General features: G+C 37.9%; 1 protein-coding gene across 2 annotated transcripts in view; it reads right to left on the bottom strand.

Annotated features, from left to right (window-relative positions):
* TNKS (tankyrase) overlaps positions 1-27,343 on the bottom strand; it is a 209,866-nt gene that overhangs the window by 74,426 nt on the left and 108,097 nt on the right. For both annotated transcript variants that reach the window (XM_019466806.2, XM_019466805.2), the window contains exons 4-6: positions 24,854-24,890; positions 24,018-24,093; positions 1,333-1,427 (exon numbers count right to left, since the gene is read on the bottom strand). In XM_019466806.2, the coding sequence (XP_019322351.2) occupies positions 1,333-1,427; positions 24,018-24,093; positions 24,854-24,890 (208 nt within the window). The remainder of the gene's footprint in view (positions 1-1,332; positions 1,428-24,017; positions 24,094-24,853; positions 24,891-27,343) is intronic.

Below are 27,343 nucleotides of genomic sequence, written 5' to 3'. Positions count from 1 at the left end.
TAAGTGTCTCAGGTACTGAGTTGTTTCTTCATTTCTAATGTTTCCTGACAGGGAGAGGGGCAAAGTGAAAGAGACCCTCCTCCCTCCGGGGCTTCTTTTCTTCATGCTGCCAATGACCGGAGTGTAATACGGATCTACATTACCTGGGTACTGAGGTCAATTCTCTTTTATTTTTATTTTTTATTTAAATTTTTTTTTTTATGTTTATTTATTTTTGAGAGAGAGAGAGAGAGAGGGAGGGAGGGAGAGACAGAGTGTGAGCGGGGGAGGGGCAGAGAGAGAGGGAGACACAGAATCCGAAACAGGCTCCGGACTCTGAGTTTCCAGCACAGAGCCAGACACGGGGCTCGAACTCACGAACCGTGAGATCATGACCTGAGCCTACGGCGGACGCTTTAACCGACTGAGCCACCCAGGCGCCCCAGGTCAATTCTCTTTTAGATCTGAAGGTGGGATAATGAGAAATGTTAGCCCATCACATAGGAGCAGACCTAATTCCTATGTCTCTGAAGACGAGATAGGAAATCGGTACTAAGTTCCCCGAAACACACCTATTCATAAAATAAAGGGCTTCACTGCTTTCTTAACTGTCCTTCTCCCCTCCATTCCCACCTCAACCTTTGTAAATGTTCTCAGTTCAGATGTCCAAGATTTTATCAGGATAAAAACCAAATCAGAATATTGTAAACGTATGCTTTTGGTTTATTAATAAAAGATGATCCTTACACACCAGATGAACAGGACAGCTATGTTACTGGATTATCAGAATTTTCTATTTGTTTCATCTCCCTTTCTGAAATGCAATTTGAGTTGAAAAATCAATAATTGAGAAAAGCAAAATTTAACTTCAAATAACAGAACTGCAATAAAATTGAACTAATTTAGGAAATTACTATGAGAAAGCATCTTTAATGAGTAGAACATGGAAATGAAGTCAAACTGAAGTTGCAAACATTCTTAAAGTGCTACACAAGCTATAAAGAAATGGATTTAGGACTTTGTCCAGTGAGCAAAAGCTTTAGTGTATCAGAAGCTAAAACAAAGCATAACAGTCCATGGGTGAGACCACTAAAGGAAATAAACTGAGGTGCGCCTGGGTGGCTCATTCAGTTAAGCGTCCGACTTCGGCTCAGGCATGATCTCACGGTTCATGGGTTCAAGTCCCGCGTCGGGCTCTGGGCTGACAACTCAGAGCCTGGAGCCCGCTTTGGATTCTGTGTCTCCCTCTCTCTGCCCCTCTCCCGCTTGCATTCTATCTTTCTCAGGAATAAACATACATGAAGAAAAAAAATGTTTAATAAAAACAAAAAAGGAATAGATGGATACACCTACCCTTTGTCTTTTGCATGAACATCAGCACCATGCTGGAGAAGAAGCTGTACTATCCGCACTCTGTTGTAGCCTGCGGCCAGATGTAGAGGCGTAGACTAGAAAAGAAAAAGAAAACACGTCCTCTCTTCAGGTAAATCGTCCTCGCTCTGTCATTTCATCTGTGCTTATGTAGACTGAAACACAATACATTCTAACATACACAGAAAGCACTGAGTTGAAGTGTGAGAAAGTCACATTGCATAATTGGACGACAGTTCACTCACCTCAGGAGTAAATTCTAACTTCAGTGCTGTTCACCGGTTTCTCCTACTTGTGGTTTAAGGCCTTCAGTAATCTAGCTCCAGCCTACCTCCTCTACTTTATTTCCTATTTCTTTCCAACAGGAATTGTCCTCAGTGTTCTGAGAGGACATGTTATAACCAAAAACATTCTTCCTTATTCTACTTAAACCTTGCCTACTTTTCAAGTTCAAGCGTTTAAATCTCAATTCTACCATAAGGACTTCCCAAAAATCTGGCTCTCAAAATTTCTCCTGAACACAAAGGTTGAGAAACCTCTCTAAAGACAATTTGAAGGAACTTTAGTGGCAACAACAAGGACAATGGACCATATTCATTCCACATGGCTGTTAGCAATGGGTTAATTTGCTATATCAGAGGCAGTGAAATATAAGATAATATTTAATTCTTCTATTTTATGTACTATAGATGCAGCATATATAAAAAATCTAGTTTCTTCTCAACCAATTTCTGCCACATTAATCTGAACCAAGTTATTAAAAGAATCTCTGCTCATATTTAAAATGGTAATTAAAATAATCAAACTTCTTACCTCTTTTTAAAAAAAGGAAATAACATTAATTAAAAGGTTCTCTGCAACCATTGCAATTTTCCTACCTTTGCTCATTTCCTTAAAGTTTAAATACTGTAACAGCTTTTCACACAAGGCCTAATATACCTTAATGTACTCTCATTTTTTCCTGTCTTCTATTTGGACCTTGATATTTTAGTAAGACTTTAAATTTCTTTTCTTGATGTACTGCAAACGTCAAGATACAAAACAATCACTTCAAGGCACGTGGTATATTCTGACAGCCTCTAAGTTTAGGAAATATTTTTGAGTAGTACACAGCTAATAGTGAGGAGATGGGAGTAGGTCAGAAGAGAGTCCTGAAGAGGAAGTCAGGAAGCCTGATTCTATTTCTGGGTCTTATGAAACGGTGAAAGTCATATTACCTATACATCTCAGCCTCTTCATGTATAAAATAGAGAGAAAATCACCCATCCTAGCTACCTCCAAAATGTGCCAAAAGCAAGCTTTCTCCCATATATAAACACTTTCAAAATGTAAAATGTCGTACCAAAATAGATGATTAAGATCTCTGTATCATCAAACACCTTGCCCGTTCAAGTTTCCGCTTTCGGACACGGGTCAAATGCTACTGCAGATGATACTGACAGGAGATGTCGAGTTATTTTTAAAACTGTTTTTCCCTCTCCTTTAAGATTTTAAAGATGTTGCTTTGCTACCTTCTGGTCTGCATCATTTTGGACTAGGAATTTGCCAACATGCTTATGTTTCTTCTTTTATACAGGTGGCTTCTCCTCCAGATGCTTTCATATTTTCTCTTTACCACTGGCTCCAAGCAATTTGACTGTGAAGTATACTGGTATACCCTTCTCCTCCTCCTCCCCCTCCTTTTCCCTTCTCCTCCTCCTCCTCCTCCCCCTCCTTTTCCTTCTCCTCCTTCTCCTTTTGTGATGCTCAGGGCTTCCTGGCCTTCTTAGATCTGTGCTGTATAGTTTTCACCAAATTTGGAAAACCTTCAGCTATAATTTTTTCATGTATTTTTTCTGCCCTCTCTTCCGCCATTCTCTCCTTCGGGGACTCCAAAGATACATATCTTAGGTTGCTTTCCAAGCTTGTTTTTAAGCTTTGTTAAACAGGCCCAGAGCAGCTTTTTAAGTCTAAGACTAATTTTTCTCTCCTAGTGAGGTATTTATTACCCTTCTGAGTACCTTATGATATCTGGTGAATTAGGAGGTTTGTCCACTCTGGCTGGTAGCAACAGACACAGTGACAGATGCTATGTGACCTGCCAGAGTTGTTCCCTCTAATCCTCTTTTCTGTGGTTCTTCTCTTGCCTCTTGTGGTTTCCTCATACTTATATCAAATCAGTACTCGGCTGAACACTGTAAGGGGATCCTTTGCAGATCTCTGGAGCTCTCCTTTCGCTGGTCTCCAACCTGCTAACTCTTGCCCCATGGTCTCCCTAAACTCCTAATTCCACCTTCTCAACTCAGGGAGACCACGGGGCTCCTCCTGGGTTTCCCCTTTCCTGTTTAAGGACTGGAAATGCTTTCTTGGCAGTAAGCCAGAGCAGTCACACAACTCAGCTTATTTAATGTTTATCTCTCAGGGATCACTACACGTACTGCATGATGTCCAATTTTTGAAAACCATTGTTTCATAGATTTCATTTGTGTGTGTGTGTGTTTACTGTTTCAAAAGGGAAAGTAAAACTAGTCCCTATTACTCCATCTTGGCCCACTTTCAGGACTTAATTGAACTTTATACTGCACTTGGGAAGCTTCCTCTAGAGACAGTGACTGCTCTGGATGACTGGTCAATAAGTCAGTAAGGTCTTTTACAGGACATAGCTGACATTCAATATTATACGAAAAAAGTGACACCTTCATTACTGATGCACAAAAAGATTTCCCTTTTTCATATTAAGAATCTTTTACAAAATTTTATTTGTATACAGTTGATTTAATAATAGTTTTTCTGATTCTTGAAAATGAACAAAGTCCCTAAGTAGATGAATACATACACACACGCACACACACATTAACTGTTTATTTAGAAGAATTAATCAGAAGAAGAAATATTTAGTTTCTGGATTTTTACAAATCATTGAGACTAAAAATTATTTATAATGCTTTCAAAATGTCTATGTACTTAGTTTCTAAACTGCTGTGATCAGGTAAAGTAGAAGGCTCTGTAGTTGACAAGGCAGGAAGTGACAGGCTTGAAATAAAGCAGTTGTGGAAAAAACAACAGTTGAGGAATGAGTAATGTCAAGAACTATTAGAAAGCAGAAGTGACAGAGTCTGAAAACTGACGGATGCAGGTAGTAAGGGATACAGCAGTTCCAGTTTGGAAATGTCAGTGACAGATGAAAGAAAAGAAGGATGTAGGTCGGGGCGGGGAAGGGAGGAGAGAAGAGGAAGAGGTTTGGGTTTATGAATCTGAGGTGCCTGATACCCTGGTGATCATGGGACCAACTAGAATTCAGGAGAGGTGAAGGCTGAACACAAATTTAGTTATCACTGGCATTCATTTAAAATATTTTAGCATGTGCAGTGTATCTTGCAGTATGTTAAGTGCTAGGGGTAGCATGGTAAACAAGAAAGGCTCGATACTTTGCCTTGATGAGTCTTCTTCCTCCAAAATATGAGTCCCTAAATGAAATACATGTATACTAATTCTTCAGAAGGACAGAAGATGAAGAAACAAAAGCCTAGCTTCTGAGGAATCAACTAGAGAAAGCAAATACTATTTTTTTTTTAATTTAAATTCAAGTTAGTTAACATATAGTATAGTATCGGTTGCAGGAGTAGAATTTAGTGATTCCTCACTTACATAAAACACCCAGTGCTCATCAAATACCGTCAAATGTGACAAACAGTTCAAGATGTCAGGAGAGGCTAGAGGCTGCATACCTAACCCGCTCTGGAGGCTAGCAGAAGGGACTGGGCTTAGGAAAGATTCTCAGAACTGCTTCCTGAGGGGAGACTGGAGGATAAACAGAAATCCCTGAGGCAAAAGGATGGGGAACTTTATTCCAGGTAGTATGAAGAGCACATATTAACACCCAGAGGACACGGAGGAACTAAGGAAACTTCAGTGGCTAAATTCAGTGTATGAGACTGGGGGGGGGGGGACTCTAAGAACAACGGGAACCCCCTCAAGAATGTGAAGCAGAAAATTATGTTAAGACTGTAGTTTGGGAAAGATGGCTCTAGCTATTCCACAGAGAATAAACTGGGGGTGGGGGCCAAACTAACAGCGGAAGACCTGAATTGAAGATCGCAGAGGGAGAGAGATAATGAGAGGGTCAGTTAGCAAAATGGTAGCAGTGCCTCAGTAGGGGTAGCTGAGCCAAGGGAGTAGATAACTTTGCAGGGAGAGTAAGTACAGAATAAGCTAGATGAGACTTTCCAAGTAGTCACCATAATGCGGATGCTAATTATGTAAACTGAATCGTATCACTAGAAGGCACATACAAATCTGTAAATGCATGCAATAAATTTGAGGAAAGGGTACAAAGCAAAAAGAAAAAGTACAAATTAAGAACCAAGGATGGTTTAAACAAGCTTACACTACTAAGAGCCCAGAGGTTTTTCTTCTAGAAAGAAGTTCAGTAGGTGTAACGGTTAGCTAGATGGTAAACAATACACACCAAATACTATTTTCTGATGCAAAGCAATTAAAATCATATGGCCTAAGACTAAATTTAGTGCATGGTTAACACACAGTGCCCACTTTATACTTTTACAATTGCGAAATGGCCAAGTAATGATAAAAGTAATTTTCTAAATGCTAGGATAATTAACAGAGTGCAATTTAGGCTTTGAAAAAATAAAGAAAACCCGTTTGTAAAATATTCACACATGTTCCTTGATTTTGCGGTGGTTGTAAACTAGTAAACACAAGGAGCAAATATCTAAGACATCATCATACAGAGGCCAGCAATTGCCGTTAGTTTGCACACCTTAGATGGATTCTTAAAACTGATTTTTCTGTTGGAATATTTTAAAAGTCAGCCTGAGGAGTGATAAAATATGGGACAATTGCAAATATAAAAACTTTTCTCTGCCGTAGAGAACGTTATTACTGATGTTTCATATTGTAAAATGTGTATGGAAAAAAGAATCTTTACTGAAAGAAATCTCCTAATTCGAAGTTTCCTTCTTGGAATCAGGCCACAGGAAAAAAAACCAAACTTACATATCTACCCTTGCCTTTTATGATATAAATTTGCGGCACAAAATAAAGCATGTAAGATAGCTTTAACTTACCCTACACATAAATGCATAAAGTAACGTCAGGTGAAAACCCTGTTAAAAAACTGTGGTGGCAACCTTACTGTAAGTCCAGCAGTATAATACAAGGAAAAAAGTAAAGCCTTTTAAATTTGGGGTTTGCATTCTTGCTTTGCAACTTTACAAGGTATATAGTTTTGGACTAATGTCTTAGTGTCTTGGAGCCTTGGCTTCCAACATCTATAAAATGAGAACTGTAATTCTTACCATATAAAGCTATTTAATGGGTTACAGAAAACTGTATAAAGCACCTAATACAGTATCCCACAGAAAAAGCCCAATAAACAGTAGTTACAACTTATTATCACCTTATCAAGTATCTTATACGCTTAGAAGTTATCTCTTAGTGGTCATTTGTCAGTCCTCACCTTACTTTACCTGTCAGCACTATTTGACGTAGCCGATCACCTCTCTTCCTTCTTGAAATATTTTTCCCCTTGGTTTCTAGGATACCTAGACACCTTCCTCACTGGTTACTCCTTAGTCTTTTTTTCTGGTTGCTCCTCATTTTCTTGACACTGGAGTACTCTAGGACTGCGTCCTTAGATCTTTTTTCTTCATTACCAGTATCATTCTTCGGTGGCCTCATGCAGTCTTGTGACTTCAAATAACATTCGTACACTGACAACTCCTCAGTCATATCTCCAGCTCAGTCTCTCTGCTGAACTCCTGACTCTCATAATCTAACTTCCTACTTGACGTCACCACAAGGACATGCTGGAGACATCTCATGCCGAGGCCCACAACTGAGCTCCTAGTACTCCCTCCAAAACCTACTCTGAAGAATTTCCTATTGCTGTTAAATACCAACTCTATCCTTTTTCTTACTCAGGTCCAAAACCCTGAGTTCTTCCTGAGTACCATCTTTCTCTCACACACGATGCTCACCGCATCAGAGTATTTCTGTTGGCACTATCTCCAAAACATCTCCAGAATCTAGTCACTGCTCGGTCACTGGCCTGGTCTAAGTCACCATCCTCTCTCAGCTGGCTGAGTGGCAACAGCCTTCTATTTGGCATTCTGGCTTCCAGAAGAATCCCCTTAGAGTTCATGCAACATAGCAGCAGAGTGATCCTGTTGTAACATACCAGTTAGATACACCAGTCCCCTGTTCAGAATCTTCAGTGGCTCTTCATCTCACCAGACGTAAAAGCTAAGTCTATACAATGATCTGGAAGACCATAGGGAATCTCTCCTATCACTACTCTTCAACTTTCCAACATCATCTTTTACTCTGCTCTCCCTGGTTCACTCCACATGGCTCAAATACCCTAATTACTAATTAGCTGAAATGAATGGGAATTAGATTATACTAATAAGTGAAATACCTTCTGGAGAAATTAACTAGTAACAAAATATTCTCCCATTTAAATTGAATTTCACGCAACTTCTTAACAAATCAAAACAACAATGAAAAGACAGAATATTCTTGAGGGTTAAATATTAAAATAAAAGAATCTTAGGGATCCATAAGGCAGCTATGAGCATGCAGGGACCTATGTATTATTACGTGCCTAGAATATAAAAATTTAATTTCTAAATCTTGTTTTTTCCATTGAGCAAAGAAATCATGATAACCATGTCTCAAGATTTAAACGCATTATTACAAATGTTCAATGCCAAAGGAATTTTAGCATTTATATTTTAACACAAAACCTATACTGCTCTCTCACAAATGACTTCTGGGTACAGGGGAAAGGGTTCCTTGATCTGACAGTGCTGAGAAAGCTTTTGAAGTTCACCATTATCACACAGAACATCCCAATCTTTGTAACACCGTTCATCTCAAAAGCATAAAATATAAACATTAATTCTTAATTTCTTAAGACTGTTACTCTATTTTTATAAAGCACAAACTTTGGGACATCCTTTGAACAAGATTTTAAAACGAGATTCCAAAATACCAATACTCCAAATAATTCTCTTTTTTCCTCTTGTTTTGTCTTTGTAGAATACTTTTGCAAATAAAATACAAAAAAGGATTGCCAAAGACTGGTCCTAAAACCATTTGCCACAATCTTTTACCGTAACACTTGTCACAAAATAACATACAGTAATTATTTGTCTCCTCTAATCCACCGTGAGCTCGTAAGAACAGAGACTATATCTTAATTTTCCGTTTGAAGGCTTAACATAGTCCCTTATATTTAGCAGAGTGTTAACAAAATCAAAGTTATTGTCAACTTTTGATTTACATTACTAAAAGGGAACAGAGGACATGAATGATCCAGCTTGGTGAATGAGACTTTAAATTTACGTGAGAGATTTACACCTACATTTCAACACATGCCTGCGTGATGTTTGATGCGTTCCCTAGGAAAGAACAAAACCACAACGGTGAAGCCATGATGTAAGTTATCAGACAGCTGTCTAACCTCATGATATATAATGTATTTCGGTTTTCATTAAGATGAAGGCCCAGTTTGACCTCTATCAAATCCTCTAGACTTTCCTAGACTAGGGTGACTAGCTCATCCTGCTTTGCCCAAGATTTTTTTGATCCCAGGAAGCCCATTCATCTGAGGCAAACTGCAATGTTTGGTCACCCCATTCCAGCTTAATGCTGAATGAGTTTCTAGGTTCCTGGAGTTGTCCCAAGTCAGAAAATCGTGTGTGTGTGTGTGTCTGTATGTGTGTGCCTACGTGCAAGGGCACACAGGCATTCTGAATAAAGCCAGACTTATTCCTCTGCCAAACTAGGAGAAGAATCCTATTAAAAGCTGGCTCAAGAGATAACAAAGGATACTTCTCTTTCCATTTAACAATTTCTTCAAAAGACTCAAGCGTAACCTTTTCTCAGTCCATACAAGCTCCATATACTATTCAAGTTCTTCCTTCAGCCTCTTGCTCTAGAAACAGTTACAAAAATGGCTTCATAAGATAAAAATATTATGATCTTTTCAGCACTTGAACACTCATGTAATCATCACCCAGATTCAACAACCGTTAATTATTAAGACTTTGCTACCCTGGCCTCTGCCATCTATCTTTTCCTTTTCCCACTAAAAGTATTCTGCAGCAAATTCAACACATTGTAACAGTTTGCCCACACACACTTCCACAGGTATCTCTAAAAATTATGGGCATTTTCTTTCAAAACCCTCAACTTAGTACATCTAACAGAATAGGGGTATATCCATCTATTACCCATGCCAATATTCACATTTCATCATTGGCTGAAAAAACTTCCTAACACTGGTTCACTGGATGTCAGGATCAGTACTTTTGTTCTTGTGCCATTAAGTCTCCCTAAATGTACAAGGGTCTTCTTCTCTCCTTTTTTTCTCTTTTCACCTTACGGACTTGTTGAAGAGACCTTGTTAGTTGTTGTCTTTTCTGTGTGATTAACTTGCGCCTATCTATATTTTCCTCTTTCACATGAAACTTCTTTCGCAAGAATGTTTCATAGACGATATGTTATACGGTATCATATCAGGCAACATTTCATGTCTGGATATTCTACTTTTTGTGATAAGATTGCTCTGTGTACCATCAGTTTTACAGTTACTACCTCTATGAATCTGTGAATTAGAGGTATCATGGGTTGTTTTGTTTGTTTTTGAGAGAGAGAGAGAGAGAGAGAGAGAGAGAGAGAGAGAGGCAGAGTGGCAGAGAAAGAGAATCTTAAGCAGGCTCCATGCTCAGTACAGAGTCTGATGTGGGGCTTGATCCAAAGACCCTCGGATCATGACCTGAGCCGAAATCAAGAGTCAGAGGCTCAATCAACTGAGCCCTCCAGGCACCCCTTGCCATCTTTTTTTTAAAATAAAGTATATATAAACAAACAGAAAATCATTACATTTAAAAATTCCAATACTTGGGGCACCTGGGTGGCTCAGTCGGTTAAGTGTCCGACTCTGGTTCAAGTCATGATCTCACGGTTTGTGAGTTCGAGCCCCATGTCAGGCTCTGTACTGACAGCTCAGAGCCTGGAGCCTGCTTTGGATTCTGTGTCTCTCTCACTCTCTGCCCCTCCCCTGTTCACACTCTGTCTTTGTGTCTCAAAAAATAAATAATAAAAAAAAAATTTTTAATTCCAATACTTATTTCCACTTTTTTATACAAACAGACTTTCAGATATGGTTTTAAAAATGAGGGGCGCCTGGGTGGCTTGGTCGGTTAAGCATCGGACTTCGGCTCAGGTCATGATCTCACGGTCTGTGAGTTCGAGCCCCGCGTCGGGCTCTGTGCTGACAGCTCAGAGCCTGGAGCCTGTTTCAGATTCTGTGTCTCCCTCTCTCTCTGCCACTCCCCTGTTCATGCTCTGTCTCTCTCTGTCTCAAAAATAAATAAACGTTAAAAAAAAATTAAAAAAAAAAATAAAAATGAGATATTACAGGGGCACCTGGGTGGCTCAGTCAGTTAAGCGCCCGACACTTGATTTTAGCTCCGGTCATGATCTCACAGTTGTAAGATAGAGCACCACACCCATGCCCCCCGTTGGCTCTGCGCTAGGCATGGAACCTCCTTAAGATTCTCTCTTCCCCTCTGACTCTGCCCCTCCCTCGCTTACGCTTCAGCTCTAGAGCTCTCTCTCTCTCTCTCTCAAAAAAATGAGGTATTACATAAGTATTTTCTCAGTTTTAACTGGTCTCACTTATCATTTACCTTTACTCACCATTCCCTCCCCAAAAGAATTATTTTAAACGATAAAAATCATGATTCCCTCTAAAATAATATCAAGTAAAATGTCCTCAATTTCTTCCTCTAGCTCAACAAACCCCTTTCCTGTAAGTAACCATTGCTTAACATGCACAAGTAGCATGTGAGATTTTTTTTCTATTCACATGAACATGTGTTTCTCTGAGTTCTTTTTACTGTTGTTTGGGTCACACAAATGGATCATATTACAGTCTTCTGAAGTTTGCTTTTTTCTCTTAAAAGATTAGTACATATAAGTCTAATCTTACTCTTTGCTTAGCATTTCCATTGTGTAGCTGTATCATAATTATTCACCGATTGTCTGTAAATAGACAGGTTGTTCCATCTGCTCTGGCTATCTTAACAAAAAACACCTCATTCAAACGTATCATTTGGTTCAGATAGATCAGTATTTCCCTTCTACAAATAAAATACTGTTATCAGCCATTAATATAAATTCCCAGGAAAATATAACAACCACATAATTAGAGCTATTAAATTTCTTTCAGGCAGAGAGACATGATTAATCTGCTTGGAAGGTATACCTAAGGAGTTCTTTGAGACAGGGATACGTAAATCAAAATCAAAACAAACTATAAGCTAGAGAATCCATATGGGCATGAGTCCACTCATGAGTCACTGATGCCTGTCTTTTGAAGGGAGATTTAAAATAGTACCATAATGAAGATTAGACAATCTCATCCTTGAAATTTCTCAATTCTTGGGCCATTATAAAGAGAATTTAAAAGAGAAACTATCTGGAGAATAAAAATTGATGAGCCAAAGTAGAAATAAAACTTTTTAAAAAGATATTTTATTCATACTTTTTTCAAAAACTTTGTTTCCTTTAACTTGTCTCTTCTACAGATTACACATTACTAGATCCTTCTACGGTAATGTTTTCTTTTCCAGTCTTTTCCTCTGGTCCTCTGACTCCTGGTGAATGGTTCTCTCAAGCACAGTACCTTGAGCTAAACAAAGTTAACAACATATATAGTCTTATCATAGTGGACTATGTCAGGACTATAACTCTTCTTTCTTTTTCTTTTCTTAAGTTTATTTCCTTATTTTGAGAGGAGAGAGAGTGTGTGAGCTGGGGAAGGGGAGAGAGAGAGAGAGAGAGAGAGAGAGAGAGAGAGAGAGAATCCCAAACAGGCTATGTGCTGTCAGCACAGAGCCTGATGTGGGGCTCCAACTTGTGAACCACGAGAACATGACCAGCCAAAATCAAGAGTTGGGCACCTAACTGACAGAGCCACCCAGAAGCCCCATGACTATGACTTTTCAAAACAGACATGATACCACTCCTAGAACTGAAGTGTTTTAACATATTAGTGTTTTTAAGTCACAGTCTCTGTAATGGGAGGAGTTGGGTGACAAAAGTAATGGTTTCCTCATTGAGTTATTTTCAGGCTAAATGAAATAGAAGACATGAAAACATTTTGAAAATACAAAGTAGTTTATTGAAAATAATAGCTAAAATCTACTGGGTACTTTCTATGTACCAAGCACTCTTCAAAATGTGTATTTATTAATTTGTATTTACTTTACACAACAATGATCAGAGCTAGAAACTATTATCTCCATATAACAAAAGGGTAAACTGAGGAAGAGGAGGATGAATACAGCAAGTTAACAGCAGAGTTGGAGATCAAAAGCAGACAGTCTTGACTTCAGAACTCTCATTCCGCTTTCCTTCTTTTCCTTTGCCTGGGTGCTCAGGTTCTGCATAGCATGTTCAGAAATGGACTAGTGTGGCTGACTGCAGAAGGGTAACTGGGTAGGCAGGGATCACACTGGTAGTTCTGGCTACTTCAGCAATGATCCAGGGGATACTGTATGTGAAATCCTACCAATAATGAGTGTGACCATACCACTGGATGAGCACCCTGGAAATGTAGGACTTCTTAACAACAGAAGTTGTCTAAAATAGTAAGTATCAGAAGACAAGAAAAGAGTAACAGAAAATTGAAACTAGAGAAGACAATTTACCTGCCTCTTTCCTAGGACAGGATTTTTCTGCAGATCCCTAACAGACAATCATTTGGTCTCTTGAACTAAATTCCTGAAGTTGCCTCAACTGCTTTTTCCAGAATAATGTCCTGACTACCTTCCTAGTCACCCTCGGGCTGGTCAATATGCCTCCCGAATGTGTGAAACCTGAAATTCAGCACTAAATCAGATGCTGGCTGATCCAAACCAGTGACAGTGAGCTCTCACTTTTTTAAGAGTGTATTCAAGCAGAGCCAGACGACAATCTGTCAGAGTTCCCATAGTGAAGATGAGAACTGTACTGGGAAGTTGGACTAGCTGTCATTTAAGTTCTTCTCCAAATAAGATTCTATGAATTCTAGATAAGCTACACGAACAGAGGTAAAATATGATTGATATTCTCCAGCCTCAGAGAGGGTATTCTTCCAAAGTAACATATGTAGGCATCTTTAGGAAGGAATCGAAGGCATTTGAGAATTTGTAGAATTTATGAAATATCTTCTAAAACAAAGTTTTTGTACTTCAACTGTCTTTTATAATAAAAATTTATTTTTATATTGAAAACATAAAGGACTATCTTTAGTGTGCGTATTGGGAAGAGGAGAGGGGAAAGGAAATGAGCATACAAGAAAGAACAGGAAATCCACAGAGGAATCTTTGTGAGAATAAAGCTCTGAATGCCAACTTAATTCAATTTTAACTTAACGTTCTCATCATGGAAACTCCAAGGGGATTCTTCAACAGCCAGAAATTTGTTTTCCTCTTTTCCAGCCTCAGATTTAGCAGAATTGAAATGTATGCATGAAAATGAGTTTCTAGCTTCCTCTCATAGGGTTTGTATGGGAGGAAGAAAAAAACAGAATGCTTAGCACTCTCAGAAGGTGCAACATTAATTTTGCATTGTTTAATGAGAAACAGCTGGCAGACTTTATGGAAACCAGGTTTCATGTCTGATACGAACCTGATGTTTTATACCTTAAGCGGAAAAGTTTTCACACAACCCAAACCTCACATGAATCCCTTTTTACAGTTAATATTTACAGTCTTGGGTTTTTAAATCTAAACATCAAAGATTCTAACTAATGTTCAACAGATAGCTGGCTGATTCTTGAGACAGGACACAAGTCACACTGATTGGCATCTGAAGATCATTTGTGAGGGAATCATTCCACATTAGATCATTAGTCATTTTAACTGTGCAAACTGGGAGAAATTCCTCACAGCTCCTTCAGTGATACAGTCCTTGTTGTTTCTGAGTTTGCATTTGTGAATCTGGCAGCCGAGAGTAGTCAGGAGCAGAGAGCTCTCGTTCTGTTCCCTGCCCATAGCCCCTTCCCCAATTCTAAGAGGTACTGAACCCACTCTGAAACTAGGAGATGACTTTAATGGGCGTTTTTATGGTATTCAGAGTAGGGTTTTATCATGTTACTATCTTCAGAAAAGGAAAACCAATATATGAAACATTTTATATTTAGAGTTTGTCTATTTTCAAATTTGCTAATTTGGCTACCCAAACAGGCATTTCAAACAATTATGCATGGTATTCATAGTGTTTCCGAAGTTTTACTACTGATGCTATTCTTAGTAGAGAAAGATGTTTTCTTATTAGTCACTGAAAACAGTCTTTTGAAAAAAAGAATATTATGGGGATTCTTGATACTTCTTAGAAATTTTCTTTTATAATTCCAATTTAATTGAGCAAGCAAATAAATGGGTAACTATGCATGGGGTGGGGGAGGAGGGAAGTAAGATTCCTGAGCAATTATTGTATTTCTTTAAAAAAAAAAAAGTAGTGACACAAAAATAACCAGGTGTTACAGATGGACTGAGTGTTTTGTGTCCACCCCGACCCCAGCAAATTCCTATGTTGAAGCCCTAACCCTAATGTGGCAGTATTTGAAGATAGGGCCTTTAGGAGTAGTTAGATTTGGATAAGGTCACAAAACACAACCTCACAATGGGGTTGGTGCCCAAGAGCTCAATTCCTCTTTCAGCAAGAAGGCAGCCCTCCCCAAGCCAGGAGGAGAGCCCTGCTGAGAAGCTGACTATGCTGGCACTCTGACCTTGGGACTTCCCAGCCTCCATCCAGAACTATGAGAAATAAATTTCTGTTGTTTAAGTCACCAGTCTATGGTATGGCAACCTGAGCTAAGATTTCAGGTAAGCAGTACAAAATGAATTAAAAAATTAACAGTTTATATTGGTTTTGTATTATGGCCGGACCACAGTTCCTAATAATGCTAATTCAAAGCTACATACAATCTCAAAGTTCTTAAGTCCATAATTAACTCTTCACTTTTTGCTGCTTCTCATCAGGCCCGAAGTTTCTGAAATCAGACTTCTCTTTGCTCCTAAGCAAGCCTTTTTACCCACCTTTAGTAAAGGTTCACCCTTTACTAAAAGGATTTGAGCCCTTTTCTGAATACTCTGTTAACTGAGGTTAACCGAATAGTTTAAGCCAAAGAGATCATATCAAATCATAATCATTATGGGACTATTTTTAAATGTTTTTCTCATGTACCAATGGATACAGAAAAATATGTTAATAACACTACCCACCATCCCACTCAACTGCAGAACTAGGACATCAGCAATACCACTGAAGCTACTTTCTGTGTTTCTTCCAGAACCTATTCCCTTGCCACTCTGCCAGATGGATGTTTTTCAAGTGAATGCTGCAGTTGTAATCTAGTGTACTCTATAAAGTTTGGTTTACTTGTAGAGGCAAAAAGAGCACTTTAAACTTAGACTCTTGCCATTTGAAAAGAATACACTTAAGTGTCACTTCTGTAAAGTGGCTCCTATAATTCAAATTTTAGTAATGAATCATACTCACAGCAAAACGATTTAGTACTCACTCCTTTTCTATCCCTCGACCAATAACCAGTCTAAATTGGTTGAAATCAGTTGAAAACTGCAGCAAACATGCTTTTTGGATGCAAGTGTAGGAGAAACCAAAGTGAGGAGGAGAGTGATTAAGCAGAGCTCAAATAAACTCCTGTGTTAGCACCTGCTTTTTAACACAGGTCCCTTTCGACTAAAAATTCTCTCCTCACAGAGAGAAACAGAGCACAGTTGGCATGGGTACTAATTACCCTCACCAGTAGAAATGTCATGCTTGACAAAATAGAGACTGTTTTAGTAGAAGCGATTCCCTAATGAAAAATAAAAAAGACATTTTCAAGCCCTTATTGTTACAAAATGAATATACACAGGCATAAAGATTTTATACAATATACTCCATCATAAGTAGGCAAGAAAACTTGCTCTAAGGGATTTCTGCATTACAGCAAGACATGCATTGCTCAGCAAGATGTACTTTAAAGAAGTGATTAGATTAGATATATAATTAAACGTAAAGTGCTTGAAGAGTTCCCTGATGCATTTGACCTTCCTGTAATCCCATGTAACATCTGAACTCTGGCGCATAAAAGTTGGATATTAAAAAGTGGTATGACCTTTCATCTACCAGGTTTTGCCAAGAACAGAGGAGGATGATAAAGGCCACTGAAGGCCACCGAGAGCCAGGCATCGGCCCCCAGGTAATGCTAACACTTTCTTAAAGGGGAAAAAGACTCTATGTAAACTTTATTCCAGATTCCAGGAGCATCTTATCTCGTGTGACTCCATACACCTTTACATAATCCAATTCTATATTGCTGGTAATTACTACTAACTCTAATGAGAAATAAATAACAAAATACATTGCAATCTTAAAATGTTAGAGTTGAAAGGTGTTCTTTTTTTTTTTTTTTTTTTTTTTTCAACGTTTTTTATTTATTTTTGGGACAGAGAGAGACAGAGCATGAACAGGGAGGGGCAGAGAGAGAGGGAGACACAGAATCGGAAACAGGCTCCAGGCTCCGAGCCATCAGCCCAGAGCCTGACGCGGGCCTCGAACTCACAGACCGCGAGATCGTGACCTGGCTGAAGTCGGACGCTTAACCGACTGCGCCACCCAGGCGCCCCTCTTTTTTTTAATGTTTATTCATTTTTGAGACAGAGAGAGATAGAGCATGAATGGGGGAGGGTCAGAGAGAGAGGGAGACACAGAATCGGAAGCAGGCTCCAGGCTCTGAGCTATCAGCACAGAGCCTGATGCGGGGCTTGAACCCATGAACCATGAGATCATGACCTGGTTTGAAGTCAGATGCTTAACCAACTGACCTACCCAGACACCTCTAGAGTTGAAAGGTATTTTAGAACTTATGTGGCCCAAATCCTTCATTTTATAGGCTAAAAAATGGAGAACTCGGAGGCATGACAAAATTTGCCTCATAGGAATTTTAACTTAAAAGCTAGTAATAATTTTACCTTAAAACTTGGGTCTTCTAGCTTCCAACTCCTGTTTTTTCCCCTGAGACTATGACCACAAAAGATGTACATGAAATTACTTCCTTGCACTCTGAGGGGGAAAAGAATCATAAACTGCAAGATATAATTCAAAATCATCTTTACAGCTAAAGAAATAAATACATTTGGAGATTTATCTTTAAATCTTCACGGACTCTTCCACACAGCTATGAAACAGCCGTTTTCAGTAATCTACATGAGAAAAGATGCAACCTTCTGGCCCAGCAGATAACAAGCATTGAGTTATTATTTTCTTACAGTACGGGTATATTGGTTATCTTTTACTAGGTAACAAAACCCCCCCAGCTGGTGGCTTGCAGGTGGCTCTTCTGCTCCGTGTGGCATGGGCTGGGGTGCTGAGGTGGCTGATGTCACCGGGAGGCTACTAAACAGGGAGCTCAGCTGAGGTTATGAGGCCTGGGACGCCTGGGCAATGAGCTGTTTGTTTAGAGGCTTCCCCGAGCTCAAGTGGGTCTCTGGCTGGAGGCCTCCGCACCGCTACCTGGGCTGCCTCATGGCATGGCAGCCGGGTTCAAAGAGGGAGGAGCATTCCAGAAGCAGGGAACTGGCAAGCAGCCAGGCTACCTCAGGGGCTAGTCCCGGAAGAGGCAGAGCAATCCTGCTTCATTTTATGCATCAAAGCAGTCCCAGGTTTAGCTCAAAGTCAGCGTAAGAAGGAACTCGGCCAAAGCATAAATAATGAGGGGCACGGTTTCACTAAGGGGTCTTCAGAGTAATAATCTACCATATAAAGGCTGTTTAAATCCTGGTCAAACCTGATATTTGGTGGAGACTTACAGTGAGGGAAGGAGCTGTTAAACAAGAATACGGAGAAATTCTATACTACAATACGACAAAGGTAAATAACCCTAAGCACTCCCATATAAATACAAAAGAAAGTTCTCTGTGCTTCACTGGATGTGCTCTATGCAATTCAAATGAATACTGTGGCATTATTTTCAGCCAGATATTAATTTTTCACAAATATAGTCTTAAAATGATTATATAGAGCTCAAAAACACATTTCTGAATTTACAAACTGTTAATATAAACAAATTTACTTATTAAGTGTGAGGTTTTCGGAGGGTGGTGAAGACGGAGCTCCTAAAGAATTAATTCAATCATATGCTTTGTAGATTACCTGGTAACGTACAATATCCAAATGATATCTGGGACTGAGCTTGGATAATAAAGACAATTTCTGTGGTGGAGTGGAGAATGTTGGGATACTCAAAACTATATATATGTCCATTCTAAATATGTCCAAAGTCTTCAAAAAATGTTTCAAAGGAGTAGGGATCTAATTTACTGACGTTCTACTAAGTTACTACGATGGCATAACTTCATCCTCTCAACTACCTTGTGGAATGAGTAGGATTATCTCCATTTACACATGAGTACATTGAAAACTACAGAGCCATAGTCACACTTAGAAAGTGCAACAGCAGAGAAGAGAACCCAATCTGTCCGACCTTACAGCCTATTTGCTCTTTTTTTTTTTTTTTTATGTTTATTTACTTTTGAGAGAGAGAGAGAGAGAGAGAGAGAGAGAGAGAGAGAGAGAGAGAGAGACAGAGCTCGAGAGGGGAAGGGCCAGAAAGAGAGGGAGACACAGAATCTGAAGCAGGCTCCAGGCTCCGAGCTGTCAGCACAGAGCCCGACATGGGGCTCGAACTCACGGACCGCGAGATCATGACCTGAGCTAAAGTCAGACGCTTAACCGACTGAGCCACCCAGGCGCCCCCCCCTTTTTTTTTAATGTTTATTTATTTTTGAGAGAGAGAGAGACAGAGCTTGAGAGGGGAAGGGCCAGAGAGAGAGAGGGTAGTTTTTCTCTTTCAACTAAATAACTTTTTTATGGTATCTTCAAGGGATGGCATTAAGTTCTACTTTATTTCTGACTGATCACTATTAAAAAATAGTTTTTAAACACTTCACTTTTCTCTGTTTCCAGAATCTTTCTCCTTATTAACTGTTTTATGGAGGCAAACATTTACACAGTAGAAATGTGACATTTAAAGATATCCTTCAGTTAATCTTTCTGAGTTTAAATCATGCTCCTCCAACTGCCTGTTCATCTACATCTGTGGTTTCCTAGAAGAGGATCCATGTCTAAAAACCAATGCTTTAAAATAAAAGTCCCCCCCCCCAACAAAACCCACCCACCTTAAATCTACACTTTATAATTGTACCACAGCAAAGGGAATCATACATTTTTTTAAGAGGATTAACTTCAACATACTGGATAATGTCTGCTTTTTTTTTTTTAAGTTTATTTATCTTGAGAGAGAGGGAGAAAAGGCACGAGCAGGGGAGGGGCAGAGAGAGAGAGGAGAGAAGGAGAATCCAAAGCAGGCTCCACACTGCCAGTGCAGAGCCCGATGTGGGGCTTGAACTCACAAACTGTGAGATCATGACCTGAGATGAATCAGATGCTTAAGAGACTGAGTCACCTCGGCGCCCCACAAAGGAGGCCACAAGGGAGCATGACCTTTTTTTTTTTTTAATGTTTCATACTGGATGATGTCTTAATCATTCTATCAGTTGTCGAGTTCCTTGTGAACCAATACCGTTAAACACATATTTCTCTCCCATGACACTTGGCACAGTGACCTATAGGCTGTAAGTACTAAGTGCTGGCCTAATGGGTGAAAGGAGCACAAAGAAACCTGAAATACCAGAAATTATATTGAATACTTTATAAAAATAAATTACCAGTCAAATATTAGTTACTTTCATTATTTGGTGACATACAATCATAGCAGCATTAGGCACCATACATGCATGCAAAGATATATATTCCTATTTAGGAATACATACAGTAATGCTCAACTCTATTCCCTTGTTGTAAGGAGGAGATGAATGTAGGACATTTATTTTGAAAGGGGATAGGCAGACAAGAAAGGGAAATGATACAAGAAGGACCAAAGAGAACTCTGAAGAGGGCTGAGTATGGGAATAATTTGAGATGTATTCAAATATTTTTTATTCATTGTCTAAAAGTATCCTTATGAGAATTAATACTGAAAAACAAGAGACCACGGCCACCTTAAAGTTACAGGTAAACAATTATTTGGCTAATTGCTAATAAAAAACCTCGACAGAAAATACTGTAAAGGGAGATTAAAGAACAACAAATCTAAGCTTGAAAACATAGGAAAAAAGAATTCTAGAAAGGGAACAGTATATCTAGTTGCATTTCACTGTAGTTCAAAATAAGGAACTGTAGAATGTTCTGTCTAGTCATAATGGGTAGGAGATTGAAGAATAAGTTATATCTATGCCCCTATGTTTCTAAAGTGGCCATCATTTGAGCGTGTATGTAAGTGTATAAAAGTGGCATTTTAGAACAAAAAATTACAAAAAAATTTTATCTTTGATTTTTGGGGAAAAAAACAACTGGAAATTTCTAGAGTAGCTAAGCTCCACTTTGATTTACATGAAAAATAAAAGCATAAATAACAACATAAATTACTTAAAACCTTATTGGTACTTCACTATTTTCAGAATTCTACAGGTTAGAAAAACAAATGTCTATGGGAAATAAAAACACAAACGACTCGTATATTACCTAATTAGATAATCACCAAGTGACAGTATAGAATTAAGAGGCTTTTGAAAAGTTACATTGTCATTGTATAACCCCATGTACTGCATTAAAGAGGAATGCTGTAGTCTAAAACCCCCGCATATATCCAAGGCAAATTCTCCACCTACCAGTTAACGTATAAGGAACATTTCTTTTCTAAAAACATTATGAAATTGACATTTCCATGGGCTTTTTAAATTTACAAACCAGGAATCATAGTAAAAACAGAGACAGACAAGGATTCAGTTAAGCATTAATACAGTCATTTAGAAACCTGCTAAAAATAAGTTTGATTCAGTATTGTGCTCTAACATGCAAATTCAAGAAATAAAACTTTATATACCTAACTTACTATATATGTAAAGTACCTTTATCCTTTTATTGTTAATATACAATCTAATTTCCTAATTGTAGATAAACACAGGCAAATGGCCTGAAAAAATACTAAATACCTAAGACAGACTTGTAATTTCACAGCTAGATTTCCTTACACATTTTCTTGACACCAATAACAAGAAAACAAAAGATACTGTCATAACTAAAGGACCTTATCCCAATCTCCATCAGCACCCAGAATATTTGCCACTTTGTGGCTTTACCATAGCTGGCACATTTAATAAGAACTATTCTGTGCCATAAATAAGGGTGATATGTAAATATGAATATAATTAAATTTTAATTATGAAATTTTATTTACATTTTGCATACTGATGAACAATTGTGACTGATTTTTTATGTTATATGCATAGCACGAAAACCTAATAAATGCTTACATCTAATTTTCTTTTTCTATCTAATTTGAGCAAACTAATAATCTAAAAAAGTATAGGAGCCCATTTTGGAGAATTCTTACATTATTTATATGGTATGAATCCTACAGCAAAATCACAATGTATGAAACACGTTCTTAACAATGTTCTATACATTAAAATATAGCTTTCCTTCATGATATAATAAATCAAAAATAAATTAGTAAAATAATACTAGTAATAACATAATAATGGAAAATATAAAATCTTCTATTCACACACTTCTGAGTTCATTTTCTAAATGGAAAAGAGCACAGATGATTTTTCAGTCAGAGGATAAAATTATGTTTATTAGGGAGCATAGTCATATCCTAAGATTCTGGCTACCTGCAAGGTACCAGGCTTGGTCCAGGGCAAAATACAAAGAGCTAATGGATGAATAGAGGAAAAAACTCTGTGGTAGATGCCATAGAATAATACAGAAAGGGAGCCCCAGGAATTTGGGTAAGGAATACATTGGTTCCAGCTAAAGGAATGAGGGAAGTGTATTCTCCTTTGGGGAGAAGGGAAAAATAAAGGAGTTTATGTAGTTAGGCAGGGAGTGAGGCAGGGAGAAGAGGTAATTTGTTAATTATCAGTGTTCGTGCTCCTTAATTATTATGACTTATTGAGCTACAAATGGGGCTGGTAAGGTATAAGGCTGACGATGGGAGAATGAGGCTGGAATAGGAATCGGCTCCTGCTAGAGCCATCGCACATAAAGTCTGTAATATTAAAACGACTATGGAAACTGAAGCAGGTTGGGCTCTAGACGAGCTCTACCCTGAAGACAGAGCTACAGTCACCATAGTTAAGAAGGCCCTCTTCTGCACACTGATAAAAGTCACTTTATTTACTGAGAGGATCCAAACAAAATCTGGAGCTCCAAGTAACTCAAGAATGTTAAAATCCCCAAAGCAACTTCAAAATTGAAGGGAAAAAATGAGCAGTTATCATTTAAAACCGTCTCCCAAAAGTCATTACAAATACTGAGTAAATCTCTGCTAGTTTATAGCTTGATATATGTATAATAATTTAACGTTCCATTAAAGTAGAAGTCTGTCCCCAGATTATCCAGAGAAACTGAATGCTCAACAGGCCACATGAAATAATATACAAACCACCTATAATAACAAATAACATATATTCTGTGGAGAGGATTCGGTTCCTTGCCACTATTATATGGGTTTCATTGGAATGGAAAAATGTGTAGAGGCACTATAAAAACACTATATATATCTAAGGGGTGTACCGTCCATCCTGATATTTCCCATAGCACATTTTCACTATAAAATAATTTCAAAGAAACTAATTCTTTAAATATTAGACACCAATGATGTTCCTCAACATTCACGGTGTAACTTCAAAAATATTTTACATTTTTAAAATACAAAAGTTATCCTTAATCATTAAAATATGAGCTGTCATTTTAACCAAGGCTTTACAATACAGAGTGTTTTATTTTTCAATATCTATTAGGCAAATCCCTGCAAAACTTTGCAGTCAATTACCAAAGGCTGTGAAGGGATACATTTCGGCCCATACTCGGCAAGAATGCAGAGCATGTAACCATGTAACGAAGACTCAGCTGTACATTTATATATACCTTACATTTGTAGCAACTGTAAATTAATGCAGAATATTTCTCTCGTCTTTAGTCTATTTTCTTTCAACAGACCATGATAAAAAACTTAGCCAATAATAATAAAAAAAAAAAACAAGCAAAAAAGCAGTGCTGTTACATATCTAAAAACTGTTAGCATTTTCTCAGCTTTAAATGGAAAAAGTGTTGGTATCTACCAAGCAAATCTTCCGCTGCCAAATAGGAGATCAAAAATGCAAATATCCAAACAAAGACAGGTAAAAATAGGACATAAACAAATATTTCCAATTTCCATGATCATACATAAAAAATAATATATGTTGCTATAATTTTAATCACCGACAAAGCTGCAGTTCTATTTAACAAACAACTTTCAGTGTCTGACATTTAAGAGAAAAGGCTTTAAAACCCATGCTTCATCAGTTCTATGAATATGTCACAACTGCCAATAACAGATACAGCAGCATTTCATTTTATGGTGAAAAGATGCCAGTAAAAATAGCTGTATGTACATATGTACATATATGTGTGTATACACATATATGCCGACTTCAAAAATTTTCAGTATAAAGCAAGAAGAAATTGTTGAAGGGGGATATTAAAGAACTTACCTTTCGCCCATCACTTGCATGGCAATTCACATTTAGAGGAGTCAGTAAAGCCATTAGTTTTTCTTCATTACCACTCCTGTAAAAAGGTAGTAAGTCAATTCCTATGATATTATAGAGCTTCTCATGAATATTTATGGATATTTTTCAGAAGAGTGGAAAATAATATAGGCTTGCTTTGATTTCCTGTATATGGTTCTCAATGACTCTCTTTTGGTAGACTGAATTAAATTAACACATTCCTAATTAATTCCTGTGAATCATCATACAGCGGTACATCTTGGATAGTACATCTTTCTACATTTTTAATGGTTTTATTTATCTGCATCAAGTCACCTTCTTAATTACAAACAAACTTTATTTTGATAAGTGCTCTAAAACACTGGGCTTAAAAATACATACAAAATGATGAATAAAGCTAACTAATTAAATTATAAATGACCAAGAACAAAAGAAAATGGATGAGAATTTTAACATTTACTTTATGCTCCCCAGGCAAGCTTTGCTAGAAAAATTTTCTGAGAAAAATGAACAGATAGGTTTTTAAATACTCCACGAAGATCATCCGAAAAGCTGGGCAACTAAGGTCTGCAGGTACCCTGAGAAATGTTCCAAATAAAATTAACCTTGTAATCTTTGCCATGTTGCACAACTCTATCATTTAATAAACATCATGTAAAACAAAGTATATAGAGATTGAGTATAGGGTCTCAGCCGCATTATCACGTAAAATCCAAGCGAGACAATAACATGTTATAATTTTTATAGTCCTCCACCTGCCCTCCCCCTTTTCTCCCTTACATGCATTATACTCACTTAAAATGAATGGAATCACTTACCTAGCAGCTTCTAGGAGTTCGTCTTTCTTGTATTCACCTAGATGATTGCAAAATATCATGCTGTTAGCATTTGGCAGAAGACAGATTAAGAAATGCAGTAGGCAGCAAATAGAGAATTAAATAGAGAAGAACAGAAAAAGAGAGTCCACACCCCGCTGGGTGATGGAGCCGTGACGTTAGCCAGCTTGTGAAGGCAGCATCACCAGTGCCTTGGAGACGGGCAGCAAATTGACGCAGCTTCTTGTCCAATCCTCAGATGAAATAGCTTTCTTCAGACAACCAATGAATGCTAAATCTCGTGTCCAGAAACACATTCCCTCTGATAACAGCATGCCAGCTGAAGACAATGTCCCCTCCCCCCTTTCCTATTCAGGCTGTCACAGTATACTTGTGAAGCATAATACATTCTGAGACAAAAGCAAAATAATGTGGCTCTTTAAAGGTACAAATTACTAGCCTTCAGAAAAAACCTCAGTTTTATTTGTAATGACATGGAAAGTTTTTTTTTTTTTTAATTAATTACCGTTGCTGAGCATTATAGCAGTAGAAAAAAACACATCAGCATCATGAAGCTTTTGCCTCAATAGGGTAAGTCTGTAGACCAGAAATACGTGAACTCCGTACCAAATGCTACGAACCTCTTGGAGGCAGTGCTCCAAAAACCCAAACAGTGAATACAGTCTTAGATGACAAAAATATTCTAGCATGCTGCAATCTTCAGACTTTACACAAATTCAATACCAAATTTTAGTAAACAAGAAACCCTTAAAATTATTTTTAAAAAAGGAGGCTGGGGTCTCTGAGAGTAAGCAGATAGCCAACTATTGAGACGTGGACAATTTTGCTCCCTTCTATTCTTTAAAAATATCGCAGACTGAAAAACAGGTATATAATTTCAAACCTTTGATACACATTCCTTAGAGTATGCAAGATCTAACAAACAAGCTTCTTTTGCAAACTCAGTTGAAGGACAAAGAATTTTAACAATACAGTGTTTGTTTATTCAATAAATAAAAAGAAGAGCCAGGACTATGATTCAGCTCTAATGTGCTGAGTCAGTTTGCTATATCATTAGAGAAATAATTGTACAAAATGTCTAAGCAAATAATTACATGAAAGCAAATATTAACCATACATTGAAGAAATAAAATTTTAGATTAAATGAAAATGTTACAATTCTATTAAGAATTAAGCTTAAATTATTCTAAACATCTTATCATTTATAAATATGGATTTCTTTGCATTTTGTTTCTGTTTTGTAACAGAATGCAGAATATTGATGCAAATACTCAAAAGACACCTAAGGACAACCAAGTACATGCTTAAATTCTATAGCCCATCACTGGCAAATATTCTTTTGGTTTAAACTTTGTCTTGCTTCTCATATTAAGATTACCTTAAAATCTAGAAACTGTAAACAGTTATTTTCAAATAAGGAAGAAGTCATTAAATATCTATTCCCTCCTAAGGAAATTTTATATACCACTAAAGTCACAGATTCAACAATCTACATGGATATGCTAGAATGCATCGTTCATCATAGAGTTGGTCTTTCCAATTTCCCATGTATTGTATTCCACATTCTTTGGCTAATTGACAATGTTAAGATTTATATTACTGTATCTCCTAGCCAATAAGGTTCTTGTCTTCCCAAAGCCAAAGACCTACCTTTACTACACATTTTAGGTGGCAATATGGAAGTGAGTGAGTCAATTTAAAAAGCTCCTTGTGAGGAATATGACATAAACCATACTCTCAGATGCCTTAAGGATCAGGGCCAAAGTAAGTCAAATTATGAGATTATCTCTAGAAGTCATTCAGTCAGTCAACAAACATTTATTTGAAAATGCCAGTTTCAGACCCACAAAAGACCCCAGTATCATCTTTGAACTCAAGGAGTATTGGTCTCTTAAGTGAGCCAGACAAACATAAGGTCCCAGTAGAGTATGAAAAGAATCTTGTGAAAGTCATAAACAGCTTAAAGGCTGGTCTGACTGAGATTAGTAAGAGGCAGGGTAATTGTGGCTCAAGGAAGGTTTCCTGGAAGAAGGGAAATGCACGCAGAGTTTTGAAGGAAGAGCAAGCGATTCTCAGGTAAAATGAAAAAAGGGTGAAGGAGAAGCAGGCAACCAGTGTAAAACAGAAACAAAAACCAATAGGAAGGGAAACAGTAGCTCTGTAAGTCTGAAACCACACTCACACTGCAGGGGAATGGGTAGGGAAGGAACAGATCACGAACGGCTCTCTAAGAAGTTTGAACTTTACTTCAAAAATAATGAGGAAATATGGAAATATCTCAACAAGAGGAGTACGAAGTATATTTAAAGACCTGTAAGTTTTGTAATAATATAAAATATCTCCAGACTCTACTTCTGTGAACCGTTGTCGGGGAGAAAAGTGGCCCAAGAGGTAGGGGGTGGGGAGCGACAATGAATTCTGACATAGTTTATGCTTTGGGGCCAGTGTAAATTCCCTGATTGACGGTCACAA

Source organism: Panthera pardus, unplaced genomic scaffold (genome assembly GCF_024362965.1).
Source record: "Panthera pardus isolate Hobbes unplaced genomic scaffold, ASM2436296v1 HiC_scaffold_13, whole genome shotgun sequence".
In the NCBI taxonomy this organism is placed as follows: Eukaryota; Metazoa; Chordata; class Mammalia; order Carnivora; family Felidae; genus Panthera; species Panthera pardus.
This window is presented reverse-complemented; position numbering and strand designations above follow the sequence as displayed.